The sequence below is a fragment of the Eulemur rufifrons genome, chromosome 12, assembly GCF_041146395.1.
Source record: "Eulemur rufifrons isolate Redbay chromosome 12, OSU_ERuf_1, whole genome shotgun sequence".
Taxonomy (NCBI): Eukaryota; Metazoa; Chordata; class Mammalia; order Primates; family Lemuridae; genus Eulemur; species Eulemur rufifrons.
This window is the reverse complement of record NC_090994.1, coordinates 25,592,379-25,607,708: the sequence shown is the minus strand read 5'-3', so window position 1 is coordinate 25,607,708 and position 15,330 is coordinate 25,592,379. Positions and strand designations below refer to the sequence as shown.

Genomic DNA, 15,330 nt, shown 5'->3' with positions numbered 1-15,330 from the left:
TCACGGGAGATAAAAAAAAGTTGTATACCATTTTGATTAGATCCAGTACAAATTGATTCTGTTGAATCTTAGCTTCATGGTTAGGGCTGATTGACAGTTATTTTCTGTCACCAATTGATTCCCTAGTACCTTCCACACAGAGACTTTTAGAACTTTTCTGCTAACTCTAAATGCCCAAACCCATGCCTATTAGGTTATTAAATATGAAATGTCCGATTTCCTTAGATTTCCTGAAGTACTAAGTTTGACAGTTGATATATCTGGTATTTCACTTTGACACTTCTTGTTTTATTTTTATTGTGAAGGTACATCCTCATTCTTTCAAACACGCACTTTGGCTTGTGATTATCTTTCAAATTTTTGTAGAGCAATTTTTGTGAAACCATAGATAAGTCAAAAATCTGTGTTATTTTCGAACACGAGTTCCATTGTGGAACCAGTGGTGCACAGACAGCTCGAAATATCAATGAAGTGTTTGGGAAGGATGTGGCTAATGGAACGCACAGTACGTTGATGGTTTGAGAAGTTCTGGTCTGGTGATTTTAATCTTGAAAATGAGCCACATGGGCAACCTGAGACCAAGGTGAAACCTGTAGTGGAAGCAAATCCATGTCAGCCTATGCGTGAATTAGCAGCAAAGTTTGATGTTAGTAGTCCAACAATATTGGACCATTTGAAACAAATGGGCAAGGTAAGGAAGCTGGATAGATGGGTTCTGCGTGAATTAAATGAGCATCAGAAGAGAAATTGTTTTGAAGGTTGCCTTTCTTTGCTGTCACGACATAAAGGCAAACCATTTCTACACCATATTGTCACGTGTGATGAAAAAGGAATTCTTTTTGATAATTGCAAGCATTTGGCACAATGGTTGGATAAAGATGAAGTGCCAAAACACAGTCCAAAATTGGATATTCTTCAAAGAAAGCTAATGTTGTCTGTTTGGTGGTCCAGCACCGGTATTATCCACTACGGCTTCATAAAACCTGGGCAGTCAATTACAGCGGATGTCTCCTGCACCCAATTGGATGAAAAGATAAGGATGCTTGTGATTAAGCAGCTGAGATTGGTCTATAGAGACAGGCCAATCCTCTTGTAAGACAACACTCAGCCACACGTCACACAAACAATGCTGCTCAAACTACAGAGGCTGGACTTGGAAACTCTCTGTCATCCACTGTATTCACCAGACCTTGCACCAACTGACTACCAATTCTTCCAGGCTTTGGGCCATTTCTTGTGAGGAAAAATATTCAATTCTCAACAAGCCATGGAAAACGCCTCTCATAATGTCACTGCCACTTGGTCTCCAGGCTTCTTCGCTGCTGGTATAAAAAAGCTACTGTTAAGATGGCAAGACTGTGTTGTTAGATTAGGCACACACTGTGATTAATTGTACTGCTTCTTGTGTGAGATACAATAAACTAATCTTTTGATTTGAAATCAGACATTTCCTATTTAGTGACCTAATACTTCTTTTGTAGCAAGTGATGTTACCTTCTTTTTAGCACAAAGATAGAGGCCATTTTGCAGGGGCTTCTTCAACTTTTCTCTTTTATATCTTGAATTTATTCTCTGTTAATACATGTTTTTCTGATTTTGTTTTTACCGAGGAATGTTTGTCTGCATACAGGGAGTGTTTCTGTTATCTTTGTTCTTGGACCCAGCCAGTTTCACCTCTCAGTTTTCTTGGTTAGTTATCACTTTTTCATGTTCTGTCTGACCAATCCCTGCCCCACTTTTAGAAGGTAATTTTATTTCCTATTTTTTAGAAATAATGGAAGTTATCAGAAATGGGTACCCTCAACTTTTCCCTATTTCTACCATTCCACCCGCAAATAATATATATCTACTAAAGCCCGTCTCTTTTTCCATGCTGTAAATCCATCCTCTTTTCTAAACCACTGCTGTTCAGTAAACTTTCTGTAATAATGAAATTGTTCTGTGTTGGTGCTGCCTGGTACTGTCAGTCACTATCCACATATGGCTATTGAGCACTTGAAATGTAGTTACTGTGACTGAGGAACTAAATTCGTTTTAATTAATTTAAATTTAAGTAACCACATGCTATTGTGGCTATCATATTGAACAGTATAGCTCTAGACCTTACTACATAGTATGTTCCTGTTATGTCTTGTTTCTTGGGTCTCTTTGACCACATTTGTCTTCTTTTCCACATTTAAATTGTTCCAATCTTTCTTATCTTGAACACTTGCCATACATTAAAACTCTTTGCCATTTCTTTTTAGCTGTCTCTTGTCTGCTCTCTGCCCCTTCATGGCAGTTTGGTTCCTGTGACTTTAGTTCTTATCCTGTTACTTTAAAAGGGCTCTCTTGTAGTGATGTCTTTAACTATTCTCAGCTGCAGAATCCAGTAGATACTTTATCTTTCCAGAATTGATTGTTGATTGCCCTCTGCTTCTTGAAATTCTTGTGTTACTACTTCTTGTGGGGTTTTTTTTTTTTTTTTGGTCTCAGACTGCTCCTTTTTGGTCTCCTTTTTTTTTTTCTCTGTTACTCCTAAATGTTGGTATTCTATCTCAGACTTCATCCCATTTCTCTTCTCCTCTCACTTTTAAACCCTTTTCTATATATTCCACCTTCTCACTGAGTGCTGTCAGTTATCATCTGCATGTTCATATCTTTTAACTCTATCTTAAGTTTGTTCTTCTCTTCTAAGTTCCAAACTACAGTGTCCAAGTCACCATTGGTGTTTCTTACAGAATATTCCAAAGGCACCACAGTCCTAATCCATATTTATTCATTAATTTAAATTTTACTCTCATTAAAATATACATATGGAAAATTGTACAGATTGTTAAGGGTACACCTTAATTCCACACAACTAACGTCCGTGTCATGAAAAAGAACATTGCCGGCACTTCAGAATTCCCTTTACAATTCACTACCTCTTCCTTCCTTCCCAAAGGTAAGCACTGTCCTGACTTAACAATACAGAACTGAACCTGAACATTACTTAAATAAAATCTTACAGTGTGTATTCTTTTGTGTCGTCAGTTCTTTTAAGTATTGCTGGTGACATTCATCCAAGTTATTGACTATTATTTGTTTATTTTGTGTTTAACATTCTACCGTATGGGTATAGCACCATTTATCTGTTCAGCCATCACTAATTATGTGGGTAACTTTTGAGTAAAGTTTGTTATGAATAATGCTGTTCTGAACATTTTTGTGTATGTTTTCCTGTATGTGTGTATGTACTTCAGTTGGATATATAACTAGGAATGTGTGTACTGGATCACGTGGTATGCATATGTTTAATTTTATTAATAGTAGATAATATCAGTTTTCAAAGTAGTCTTTTATCAATTTATATTTATATTCCTGTTAGCAGTGTATGAGTTGTTTTATTTTCTTATCAACATTTAATGTTGCCAGTCTTGCCCTGGCTCAGTGACTCACACCTGTAATCCCAGCATTTTGGGAGGCCGAGGCAGGAGGATTGCTTGAGGCCTAGAGTTTGACATCAGCTTGGGAAAGATAGCAAGACCTTGTCTCTACCAAAAAAAAATTTTTTAAATTAGGCAGGCATGGCGGCATGCACCTGTAGTCCCAGCTACTGGGGAGGTTGAGGTGGGAGGTATCGCTTAAGCCCAGGAGCTTGAGGTTACAAAGAGCTATGATCACACCATTGTACTCCAGCCTGGGTGATAGAGTAAGTCCCTGTCTCTAAAAAGAAAAAAATACCAGGCTTTATAATTTTAGCTATTCTTGAATGTCTTTTTCTTTGGTGACTAATGATATTGAACATCTTTTCCTATGTGTGTTGGCCATCCATGTTATTCATGCATTTTCTGTTCGGAACTACCTGTGGAAGTCTTTACAGTCTTTTCTGTTGTGTTGTCTGCCGTTTCCTTACTGTGATGTAAGAGTTCTTTATATATTGTGGTTATGAGCTTTTTGTTGGTTAAACATATTGTTAACATTTTAGGTTTTGTGGCTTGCCTCTTCATTTTCTTAATGGTGTCTTCCTGGTCTTCCGTCTTCCTTGCTTTCCTTCCCACTCCAAGTCAGTTAGCCATCAGGTCCTGTCAATTTTTTCTTTTAAATATCTATTTATCTTCTTTTCTCCATTCCTTTGGCCAGTACCTTAATACAGGCCCTCACAACTCATGGCTTGGATTACAGATCATATCCCTTCCAATCCATCTTTAGCTGCTTATAGAATGACTTTTCTAAAATTTAAATCTTGGTCATACCATTCCTCTGCTTAATCATCCAGTGGTACCTTAGAGGCTACAGCATAAAGCTGAAGAGGCGCCTGTCAAATACTTGTGGAAGAACTTAAGTCACATGGTACTTCTGTGAAGCTTTTTCCGACACCCCGATCATTTCTACGTTTGTTCCCCATTGCTTTCTCTCATGGTACCTACAAACGCGCTGTTGTTCTTTGTCTGTTCTCCCCAGTAGACTAAAAGTATCTTGAGAGCTTTCTATTATATCACCATTCTGCACAAAGTCTAGCATAAATACATAGTTGAGAGGTGACTGATTTAAAATTGAACTCATCATCTCTTTGCTTTCCTCCTCATTTTCTGCTTTAAAATGACTTACCTTTCACAGTTGGTGGCATCAGTCTTTTCAGTTACCTTAGTCATATTTAACTCATTTCCTTTTCTAATACTCCCACAAGTACTTGGTTTATAATCCATTACTAATTAATATTTCCTCTATTCCATTTCCTTAGCTTTGGTTCAGGTTCTCATCTTGTCTTCACCAGACTGTTGTAATCACTGTTCATATGTTCTACTCATCTTTTGGCTTTCCCCCATTTGTCTTTGATGTTGCTGCTGGAATTATTTTTCTCAAATGTCGGTGGTTATTTCCTGGTTCAGTAAGCTGCTTTTGCTCTTTTTTAACTGTAGGAAAAGTTTAACTTATTTGTTAATCAGAAATTTTTATTTTTAATCTTTATTTAGGTGTAATGTAATGTACATATTTTGATCAATTTGAAAGTTCATCCTCTTAACAAGACATTCAGTGGCAGTCTTCATGAACTGATCTAGCTTCTTCCTTTTTTTTTCTTTTCCTCCTTTATCACAGAAATTATGTACTTTAAGCACTGGGCTTAGCTGACCACATACCTGAGTTCATCCTGTTTAGACTATTTCTCTTCCCTTTCTCTCCGTTACTCTTAGGGGGAGGCAGTGCTATGGAGGAACATAGATACCTCGGCTTAAACCTGCTTCTAACATTTACTGTTGTCCTTGGACAAGCTTCTTAACATACCATAACATAGTTCTGGCACTTAATACATGTTGTCTTCCTCTTTCACCTTGCCTCTCCTCCAAACAACAATTGGAATTTATCTCCACTACTACAGAACACTTACTGTTTCTCACCGCATTGAATGTCTTCTGCCTGCCATTGTGTTTACTGGTATGCATTTTATTGCTCTTACACTAGTTCACATGCCCACTCAGGGCTGATACTGTGTCTTCTAGCACTTAACTCCAGTTGATTTTTCAATCTTAAGTGAAAGATTTGCTTTGTTAATCTACATGCATCATTTAGTTTCTAAGTGACAAACATGATTGGGATATGATTTTTTTGGAATCTCTAAATGGTAACCACAAGGACCATTTGTAAAGGCCCAGCCAAAGCAGGCTTTGTAAAAACTCATCTACTTAGTTGGAATTTAGGAGAATGATACAGTTGTCTTAAAGTTACTCTTTAGGAATTTAAAGCTGTAATTTTAGTGTCGTTATACTAATACTAAAAAAAAAAAAGTATTAGTACTGGAATAAATTGTGTTTTTCTTTACAGCCGGTTGCTGAACCAATTCCCATCTGTAGTTTCTGTCTTGGTACAAAAGAACAAAACCGAGAAAAGAAGCCAGAGGAACTCATCTCGTGTGCCGACTGTGGCAACAGTGGTATGTGACTTCCCTCCATTTTCCTTCTAAAACATGTATCAAGGCAAGAGAAAAGTATGTTTCACTGAGTTTGTGTCCTTGATCCTTATGAAATTAATACAGTCATGTGGCCCTTAACGACAGAGATACATTCTGAGAAATACGCCCATAGAGTGCACTTACACGAACCTAGGTGGCACAGTCTGTTACTCCCAGGCTACAGACCTGTATAGCATGTTACTGTGCTGAGTGCTTAAGCAGTTCGAACGTAGTGGTAAGGGTTTGTGTAGTTAAATGTATCTAATCATCGAAAGCTTCAGTAAAAATACAGTATGATAATCTCATGGGACCACTGTTGTATATGTGGTCCATTGACTGAAATGTTATGTGACACATGACTGTATTTTAATTTGATACTGGTTTTAGGTAACAGAGATGAGCTGCTACACTAGGGAGGGATTTGAATGTATAGCTGAAATGTTTAATTATGTCAATTTAAATCGGGTCTTAGTTTTTTTTTAATAAAAAACTTTTTGTGGGCATATTTTTCCTGTTGATCTTTATATTTCACGATTGAACATCTGCTTAAATCATGGCAATCAGTTTGGAGTTATTGCTGCTTTCTTTAATATTCACTACTTATCTTTCTTGATTTATGCCTTAGGCTTGATGAATAGAAGCAGGATGATAACAGATTTGTTTTTCTGATGGAAACTTACACATGTCACATCAGGAAATAGAGGGCTGGCACTGTGGTCGAGTAAGCAGTGTGGAATTCTGAGCCTAGAGAAAGATTTTGCAGAGTCTCCTAATTTGCCAGTTCCAGAGATATTTTTGTTGTGTATTTTAAGAACTCACAAGACCTTACAGGAAGGCCTTAGTAAACCAGCATTATCTTGGCTCATTGGCTTAATTTTCAGTGTTTTATATTGGTAACAATTAGGATTTAGTCCAGAAAACAGAAACCACATTCAATCTAGAGGAAAGGAATTTAGTACTGGAATTAGGTATTTGTGAAACTGTTGGACGGGCTGGAGAGGCAAGCTCTAGACTGGGCTTTAGGGGCCAGTGTCTCCTGGGACACTGCAGAACTGACCCGTCAGAAGAGTCACTATGTCTGCCTCCATCTGGAAGAGGTGGAACAGGAGGGAGGCTACTGCAGAACCATTGAGCCCTGTCGCTGAAATGCTGAGTTTGGCCATCATCATAATAGCTATGGCTAGTTGTGAAGGAGGAGGGTAGACACTGTTGTTTCCATGACTTTGCTTGTCATTAGAAAGCCGTCAGTTCTAGGAGGAAGAGGATCTTTGTTTCATTTTTGCCTTTGAAATATCCCTAGAACACATTCAGTTGGTAGAACTGAATTCATATCGAGAGCCTAGCTGTAAAAGAGTCCAGAAAGTATGGTTTGGAGCTTTTCAGTTTTTATATATTGAAGGCATTAGAAGGAGGTGGAAATAGATCTTGAGTGCTAGGTGACCATATCCAGCATGATATCAAAAACCAAAATGAATTCTGAATGGATTTCACAGTTGTAAATAAACCATAAAAATATAATGGCTTGCCATACAATGCAGTGATTTCCAAACTAGCTTAGTAATGGAACCCTTTCCCCAAATAAAATCCTATAGGAACTCAAATACATAAAACATAAAAATGAATTTGTTTTACACAAGATGGGCATGAAATGGGGGGGGAGGGTGTTGTGTTATAGCCCTACCTTCTAAGAAGCATTATGTTTGAGGTGGTGTTTCTCTAAGCTAGGGAAGAGCACAACTTGAAAACTATTACTGTAGAGGTAACTTTTTAAAGAAAGAGTAGCTGCAGAAATAAATCACTCCAAAATATAGCAGCTTAAAGCAGTAACAAACATATTTTTTATTTCATACTGTTTCTGTGGGTCAGGAATTTGAAAGTGGCTTATCTGGGTGGTTTTAACTTGGTATCTTTCATGAGATTGCAGTCAAGATTTTAACGGGTGCTGCGGCCCTCTGTAGGCTTCCATGATGGCTCACTTACCTGGCTGGCAAGTTGATGTTGCTGCCTATTGACAAGAAGCTTCAGTTCTTTGCCATGTGAACCTCTCCATAGGGCTGCACGAGTGTCTGCTACATGGTAGCTGGCTTCTCTGAGCAAGTATCCAAGAGAGAGCAAGGTGGAATCTGTAGTATCTTCTAAAACCTAGCCTTAGACGTCACACTGTGTCGTTTAAACAATACCTTATTGGTTATGCAGATCAACCCAATTCAGTGTGGGAGGGAGCTGCCTGACGATGTGATTATCAGGAAGCAAGAATGATCGGAGAGCAGCTTGGAGGCTGGCGGTCACAATAACCAAGGAAGAAAAGCATGAATGTAGTCAAATATATGAATGTTGATATTTTCTGAATTGAAAACTATTATCACATTTTTTCTGTGAGAAAAAAATAAAAAAGCAAACTAACATACTCAAAATAAAAACAGCAAGAATAATTTAGGAAAAATAATTGTGTTAAATATGGCAAAAGGCCAAAGGCTATAAAAGTATAAAAAGAACATGTTTTCATGAGCCTATGAACAGGCACTTTATATGAGAGAAAATAAATAGTTGAGCATATAAAAAACATTTTACCCCAGTAATAATAGGAATGCACACCAAAGCAACAGTGAAATATCATTTTGTAGCTTTTATAATCGTCAAAATTGAAAGATAACAGAGCCCAAACCTAGAGCTGATGAAATTGTGGTAAAACATTTGTTCTTTGCTAGTAGCACTGGGTATTGTGTCATAGTTTTTGGAAAATGTTTTGACAGTGCATATCAACCTATCAAGCTGTAAAAAATGTTTAATTCATTTCACTTGCCAATCCCACTTTCAGGAATTTATTCTAAAGAATTAATTTAAAAGAAGGAAATAATTTATAAATGAAATAATTCATTTTAGTGTTCTCTAACTTATAGGTAATAGTCTAAATATTTAACAATAGGGAAATGGTCACATAGGTTACAGTGTCTCGAATCAGTGGAAATAATCAGTTTAAGCAATATAAATATAAAGTTTACTTAAAATAAATATAGAAAAGCAAAGCAAAAACTGTATATATGCTATAATTAAAACCATGCAAGGGCTTTCAGCTAGTCTAAAAAGGAAAAGTAGAACATGAAATTGGCTATTATTCTAGGATGATGGGATTATGGATGAAATTTTCATACCGCTTCCATTTTCCTTCAGTGCTAGTGATGTTTTGATGATAAACTTACAGTCTTATAAAAGAGAGAATTCTTTTGGAACAAAAAAGAGAGGAGAAAAGATGATTTAACCAGTCCTTTTTCTCATCAAAGAAAAATAAACATAGCCAACTTTTGGAGGAGGAGGACAAATCTTTTCAGAGTTGAGTGCAAATTGGCTACCATAAATTTTCGAGAATCAAACTGATAACTAACTTTGGAAGAGGAAGCATTTTTTCTGTTGCTGTTAATTGTGAACACAGTAAAAATATTGCTTTTGGTTTTAGCTTGAGTGCCTTAAATCAAGAGCAGATAATTCACTTTAAATGATGAGATTTTTATTATATACAGTAGGCTCCCCCTTATCTGAGGGGAACATGTTCCAAGACCTTCAGCAGATACCTGAAATCTCAGGTAATGCCTAACTCTACATACACAGTACTATGTTTTTCCTGTACATATATACCTATGATAAAGTTTAATTTACAAATTAGGCACAGTGAGACATTAACAACAGTAGCTAATAGTAAAATAGAACAATTGTAACAATATGCCAGCATCACCACTCTTGAGCTTTGGGACCATTGTGAAGTAAAATAAGGGTTACTTGGACACAAGTATGGCAGTACCTCTGCAGTCAGCCTGAGAACCGAGATGGCTACTGATCTGATAAACTGAGTGCCCAGCGGGTGGGTAGCACATACAGCAGGGATGATTCACACCCCAGGTGGGGCATGGCAAGATTTCGTCTTGTTATGCAAAACAGCACACAGCTTAAAAGTTAAAAGTTGTTCATTTCAGGAATTTTCCATTTAATATTCTCAGACTGTGGTTGACTGTAGGTAACCGAAACCTTGGAAATCGAAACCTCAGATAAGGGGGCACTACTGTATTTTCAAATTATAAAAGTAACGTATTATTGTTAAAAAATGAGAGCACAAAAGGATATAAAATGAAATGTAAAATCCTTCTGCTTTAAAATGTTTATAAGTCCATTTTCTAACTTTTCTTGTGTTCTTCCAAAAATAGCCTGGGCATGTTATATATTCACGTACATAGCAGCCTGTGCATAAACATAATGCTTTGATGCAGGCCTAATAAAAGTTTAAAGTCTGTCAGGTTTTTAATAATCAAATTGGGGGTGTGTGTTCTAAATTCTATTTAATATTCATAAAACTGAATTGGGGTACTAAGTCCTGATGAGACATGTATGCCAAGCTTCCAGCATCTTGGTTTTTTTGATATATATTTTGTATTTAAGATAATTGCGTTTTCCTACTTCATTTCTTTAGAATGGTAACAAAATGTTTCATTTGTGAATTTTTCCCCTCTTACTAGGTCATCCATCCTGTTTAAAGTTTTCCCCAGAACTAACGGTTAGAGTGAAGGCCTTACGGTGGCAGTGCATCGAGTGTAAAACGTGCAGCTCCTGTCGAGATCAAGGCAAAAATGCAGTGAGTATCTGCCTTCCAGCGTGAGCCTTTCATTTAGAAGTAGAACGTACAGCTGGCATTTCTATCTAGGTACAACTGGTTATTTTTCAGTCACTTGATCCAATAGAATTTATAACAGTAGCTACTTCAAATTATATGTAATTAGCTTAGAATACTTGCTCATTTAGACTTTGGTTATCTCTAGATAATTTAAAGTACCTTAATGATATATTTGCAGAGATACTATGGTACATTAAGGAAACACTCATGAAATTTCTTTGAGCAATATGGAGGCATTCATTTAGAAGGGTCATTTGGTATTATAAATTGTCCCTTTCTTTTTTAAAAACATACCAAGGTTAGCTTATTTCTGGTTATTGGATATACTTGCAAGTAATGAAGTTGTAGTTCTTTATGAAAGATTGGATGAAGCACAACTTTTTGCTAAGTTGGACTATCCATATATGTAGTTAATACAAATGAAGGAAACTTAAATTTATGGTAACTCATATCTTTTTTGAGATCTTTGAAAGTTCGTATGTTTTATGAGGTTATGATCCTGACATGTTTCTGCTTCATAAGGTTAAGCAGAATTGTCCTGTCCTTTCTTTTTCTTTTTTTTTTTTAAGGATAACATGCTCTTTTGTGATTCGTGTGACCGGGGTTTTCACATGGAATGTTGTGATCCACCACTCACCCGGATGCCAAAAGGTGAGAAATACTTTCTGAAATCAAACTAGGAATATAGGCCAGGCGCGGTGGCTCACACCTGTAATCCTAGCACTCTGGGAGGCCGAGGCGGGTGGATCGCTCGAGGTCAGGAGTTCGAGACCAGCCTGAGCAAGAGCGAGACCTCGTCTCTACTAAAAATAGAAAGAAATTATCTGGCCAACTAAAAATACATATAGAAAAAATTAGCCAGGTGTGGTGGCGCATGCCTGTAGTCCCAGCTACTCGGGAGGCTGAGGCAGTAGGATCGCTTAAGTCCAGGAATTTGAGGTTGCTGTGAGCTAGGCTGACGCCACGGCACTCCCTCTAGCCCGAGCAACAGAGCGAGACTCTGTCTCAAAAATAAATAAATAAATAAATTAAAACTGGGAATATATAGGAATATGTTAGTGAAAACATATTTTATCTACTTTGTTAAAATGAAAGAATAATTGCTCTTTCTTTTGGGGGGTTGTGTAAGTAGGAAGAGCGCTATCACCTTAAAAGGTGGGAGTAGTCTTTCTCTTTAGGCATCCTAACATTCTTATGTTGTATGGACTTATTATTTTCCTCTATTTTCAATATTTAGGCATCCATGACGGGTGAAGTGGTTCATTTATAAATATTTGCCAATCTCTAGCTAGAAGATAAAATGCTTGCCTTATGTAATATCTTGAAATATCTCTTTCTTTAAAGGGGGAAATGAAATGGTATTAGGTCACATTGATTATATCACTGCTTAGCACTTTTGAGGAACCTAGAGCTGTAGAAATATGTTTATTCAAAACTTTAACAAAAATTTTATAATATAAGTTTTGAACAAATAAATATCCCAATCATAAGGGTACAGCATAATGTTACTCTATTCTTTTGACTCCTGTGCATTGAAAGGTATTTAGTTGGGTTATAATTGCCTATTGGTTAAACTTCCATGGAATACCCATCTTATTGCATGTTGATAGTTTCTTTTTTAAAAAGTTGAGTTAGTCACCCCTGTTTTGTCCTATCATAAATTCCATTTCGACTCTGATTTTGTAATTATAGGTTTCTTAAGTAAAATGCCTATAGGATATTTGATAATGTCTCTTTGGAGAAAGTTTTCCTGTTGATGGAAAAGGATTCAACCACAGGTTTTAGCCGAGTTATCCACTTCAGGATCTTACTTGAATTACTCTTATGCCATTTATTGATTATTACCTTTTGAAAAGTCTTAAATTTATATGTATTAGAAGAATAAATAACCACCTTTCCCTACTTTTTCCATTTATTTCAAGTCCGGACAAGAGGCCTTCTGAGAATCCTTCAAGATAAGAAAGACTTTCTTAGCATTGCTTTCCTGTGTATGGAACTTCTACAAAAGAGACTTTGTGGCAGCTTACAGCAGGAAACATTGTATTTTGAAATTATTTCAGACTTACAGAAAAATGGCAAAAATAGTGCAGAGAACTCTCCTTATGTCCTTTCACCCTGCTTCCCTAATGGTGTCATCTTACAAAACCATTGTACCATTACTGAAACCAGGAAATTCATGTTGATAGGATATGATTAACTAACTATAGACCTTATTTGAATTTCGGGTCCAGGATCCAGTCCGAAATCTCACATTACATTTAGCTGTCATATTTCCTTAGTCTTCTCCAGTCTGTTATAATTCCTCAGACTTTGTCTTTCCTGACCGTAACACTTTAGAAGAGTGCCTGTTAGTTATTTTGTAGAAAGCCCCTCAGTTTGGGTATGTTTGCTGGCTTTCTCATAATTAGATTGACAGTAAGAATTTTGGCAAGAATACCACAGAAGTGATGTTGTGCCCTCTTCTTAGGGCATCATAACAGGTATATAACAGTGTTGTGTCTCATCACTAGTAATGTTAACTTTGATCTCTTGATTATAGTTAAGAAACCTGACAGCCACCTTAAAGTTACTCTTTTTCCCCCTTGGCCACTAACTTTAGCATCTGTTAATGATTCTTGCCTGCACCAATTATTAACTATGATTTTTGCATAGTTTGTATACTTTCATTATCCTTTGTACATTTATTAATTGGAATTCTGCTATGAGGAAGAGCTAGCCCTTTCTCCTGTTTATTCATTCAATAACCTATATCACTGTGGGTATTCTATAATTTATAATCCATTGCTGTGATTATTTTTTTTGCCCAAATTGTGCTAGATTTGGGTATTGGGAACTCCTTCAAGACCTGTGTCCTTTTGACGTGCCTTTAATCATTTTTTGAGCACTTCTTTATTTTCTGCCACTACAAGATGTTTCAGGTTATCCTGTGTTTTCTCTTCCCTGACCTGGAATCAACTATTTCTCTGTGGAAACCTGGCTTTTTTTTTTTTTTTTTTTTTTGAGGATGGTAGTTATACACCAGCATCTGTGTTGGGTGTAGATCAGGGTTTTCTAACTGAGGATCGGTGGACTTAATCCATGCGCGGGCTTCAGGGTGGATGTGAATGAATCCCTTCCAATTATCTGTAGAATTTTGTGTGTATGTGTTTTCACGTTTATGGGGAGGGAGGCTTTTTATCAGGTTTTCAAATGACAGTTCTTTATCTGAAAGAGGTTAAGATCCTGACTTAGGCTATCTGAAATCTTTCGGTGTGTTTATGTCTATCATACTTTTATGTGGAATTTTTTTTTTTATAGGCATGTGGATATGTCAAATATGTCGACCTAGGAAAAAAGGACGAAAACTTCTACAAAAGAAGGCAGCACAGATAAAACGGCGTTATGCTAATCCAATAGGACGTCCAAAAAACAGGTTAAAGAAACAAAACACGGTGTAAGTTGTACTTTTGGCAAGGTGAGGGGAGAAAAGGATAGGGTCTTCTCTACAGAGTAGGGTTCACTTGTTTTCTTTATGAAAAAAATATTTTCCGTTGTTGTAACTGGCACTTTCCTATAATAATAAGGGCTAACACTTAGTAAGCCCTTAATAAAGTGCCAGGCACTGTTCTAAGTTCTTTACATGTACTAAATTGTTTAATTCTCCCAACCATCCAGTGAAGTGTAGGTACTGTTGTTACTTCTGTTTTTCAAAGGAGGAAACTAAGGCATAGAGAGATTAAATTGCACTAGTTTATATAGTAAGTTTTAAACTGGGTTTAAAATCTAGGTAGTCTGGCACCAAAGTCTGACTCCTAACCATTATATCGCTTCTCTTAGATTAAAAACAGGGAAAAAAATTTATGTTACCATAGCATTTCAGAGGTTCCTCTCCTGATCTATTCTGAGATATTTGTATCTATTAGGTATACAAACCACTGGGGAGGTTCTTCCTCGTGAGGTGATGGCTAAGTCCCATTTTTGTGTTCTCTTGATGTAAAATAATTCGCAGAAATCAGAAATTATGGACTAGGAAACTGGGCTATGTCTGGAGGAGGTAGGGCAAGATTCAGTAGCTAATTCTGTCTTTTTTTGAATATCTTTATAGTAATTCACCTTTGATGATGGGTAAAATATCTTCAAGCTTTTCAACCTCTTTACTCTCAAAAATTTTACCCACCTTTTTTATACTTAAGTCTATGTTGTAGGTTATATAACTGAAATGAATGGGCAATTAGCAGCCTGAAATATATAGAAGTAGTGTTGTAGTCTGTATTTTCAATGTTAAATCAAGCTGTAATTTTCCTATAAAATGACCTTTTGAGTCCTGGCTTTCAGAGAGTAACCCATCCTTGTGTTTAGAGGTAAAAGTATGACCCTGAGTTGGTACAGAGATCACAGTGTTACAGCTTTATACCTTGAAGGACCTTAGTTGTTCTCTGGTCCAGCTCTCATTTTATAGATGAAAATGCTGATGTTTAGAGAAAATGTGATTTGTCCAAGATGTACAGCTAGTAAGTGGTAGAATTATGACTTGAGCTCATCTTCTGACTCTTGGCTTAGTGTTCTTTTCACTATAAATAACTAGGCTTCCCGGAAATAGATGTATCTAATAACAATATTACTTCTCATTCATATAGTACTATTATAGTTTACAGAACATTCTTAACAATATAGATTTTTTTTTTGTGAATCTGTAGGCTGTTTACTAATTGTATGTTATATATTAACATAACCTTATAAAGATTTCTTTTTAATAGTTACCTTTTTTCCCTGTTTAATT

General features: G+C 36.5%; 1 protein-coding gene across 2 annotated transcripts in view; it reads left to right on the top strand.

Moving 5' to 3' along the window:
* KAT6A (lysine acetyltransferase 6A) overlaps positions 1 to 15,330 on the top strand; it is a 117,132-nt gene that overhangs the window by 57,657 nt on the left and 44,145 nt on the right. For both annotated transcript variants that reach the window (XM_069485007.1, XM_069485008.1), the window contains 4 exons: positions 5,785 to 5,893; positions 10,417 to 10,532; positions 11,141 to 11,222; positions 13,869 to 14,004. In XM_069485007.1, the coding sequence (XP_069341108.1) occupies positions 5,785 to 5,893; positions 10,417 to 10,532; positions 11,141 to 11,222; positions 13,869 to 14,004 (443 nt within the window). The remainder of the gene's footprint in view (positions 1 to 5,784; positions 5,894 to 10,416; positions 10,533 to 11,140; positions 11,223 to 13,868; positions 14,005 to 15,330) is intronic.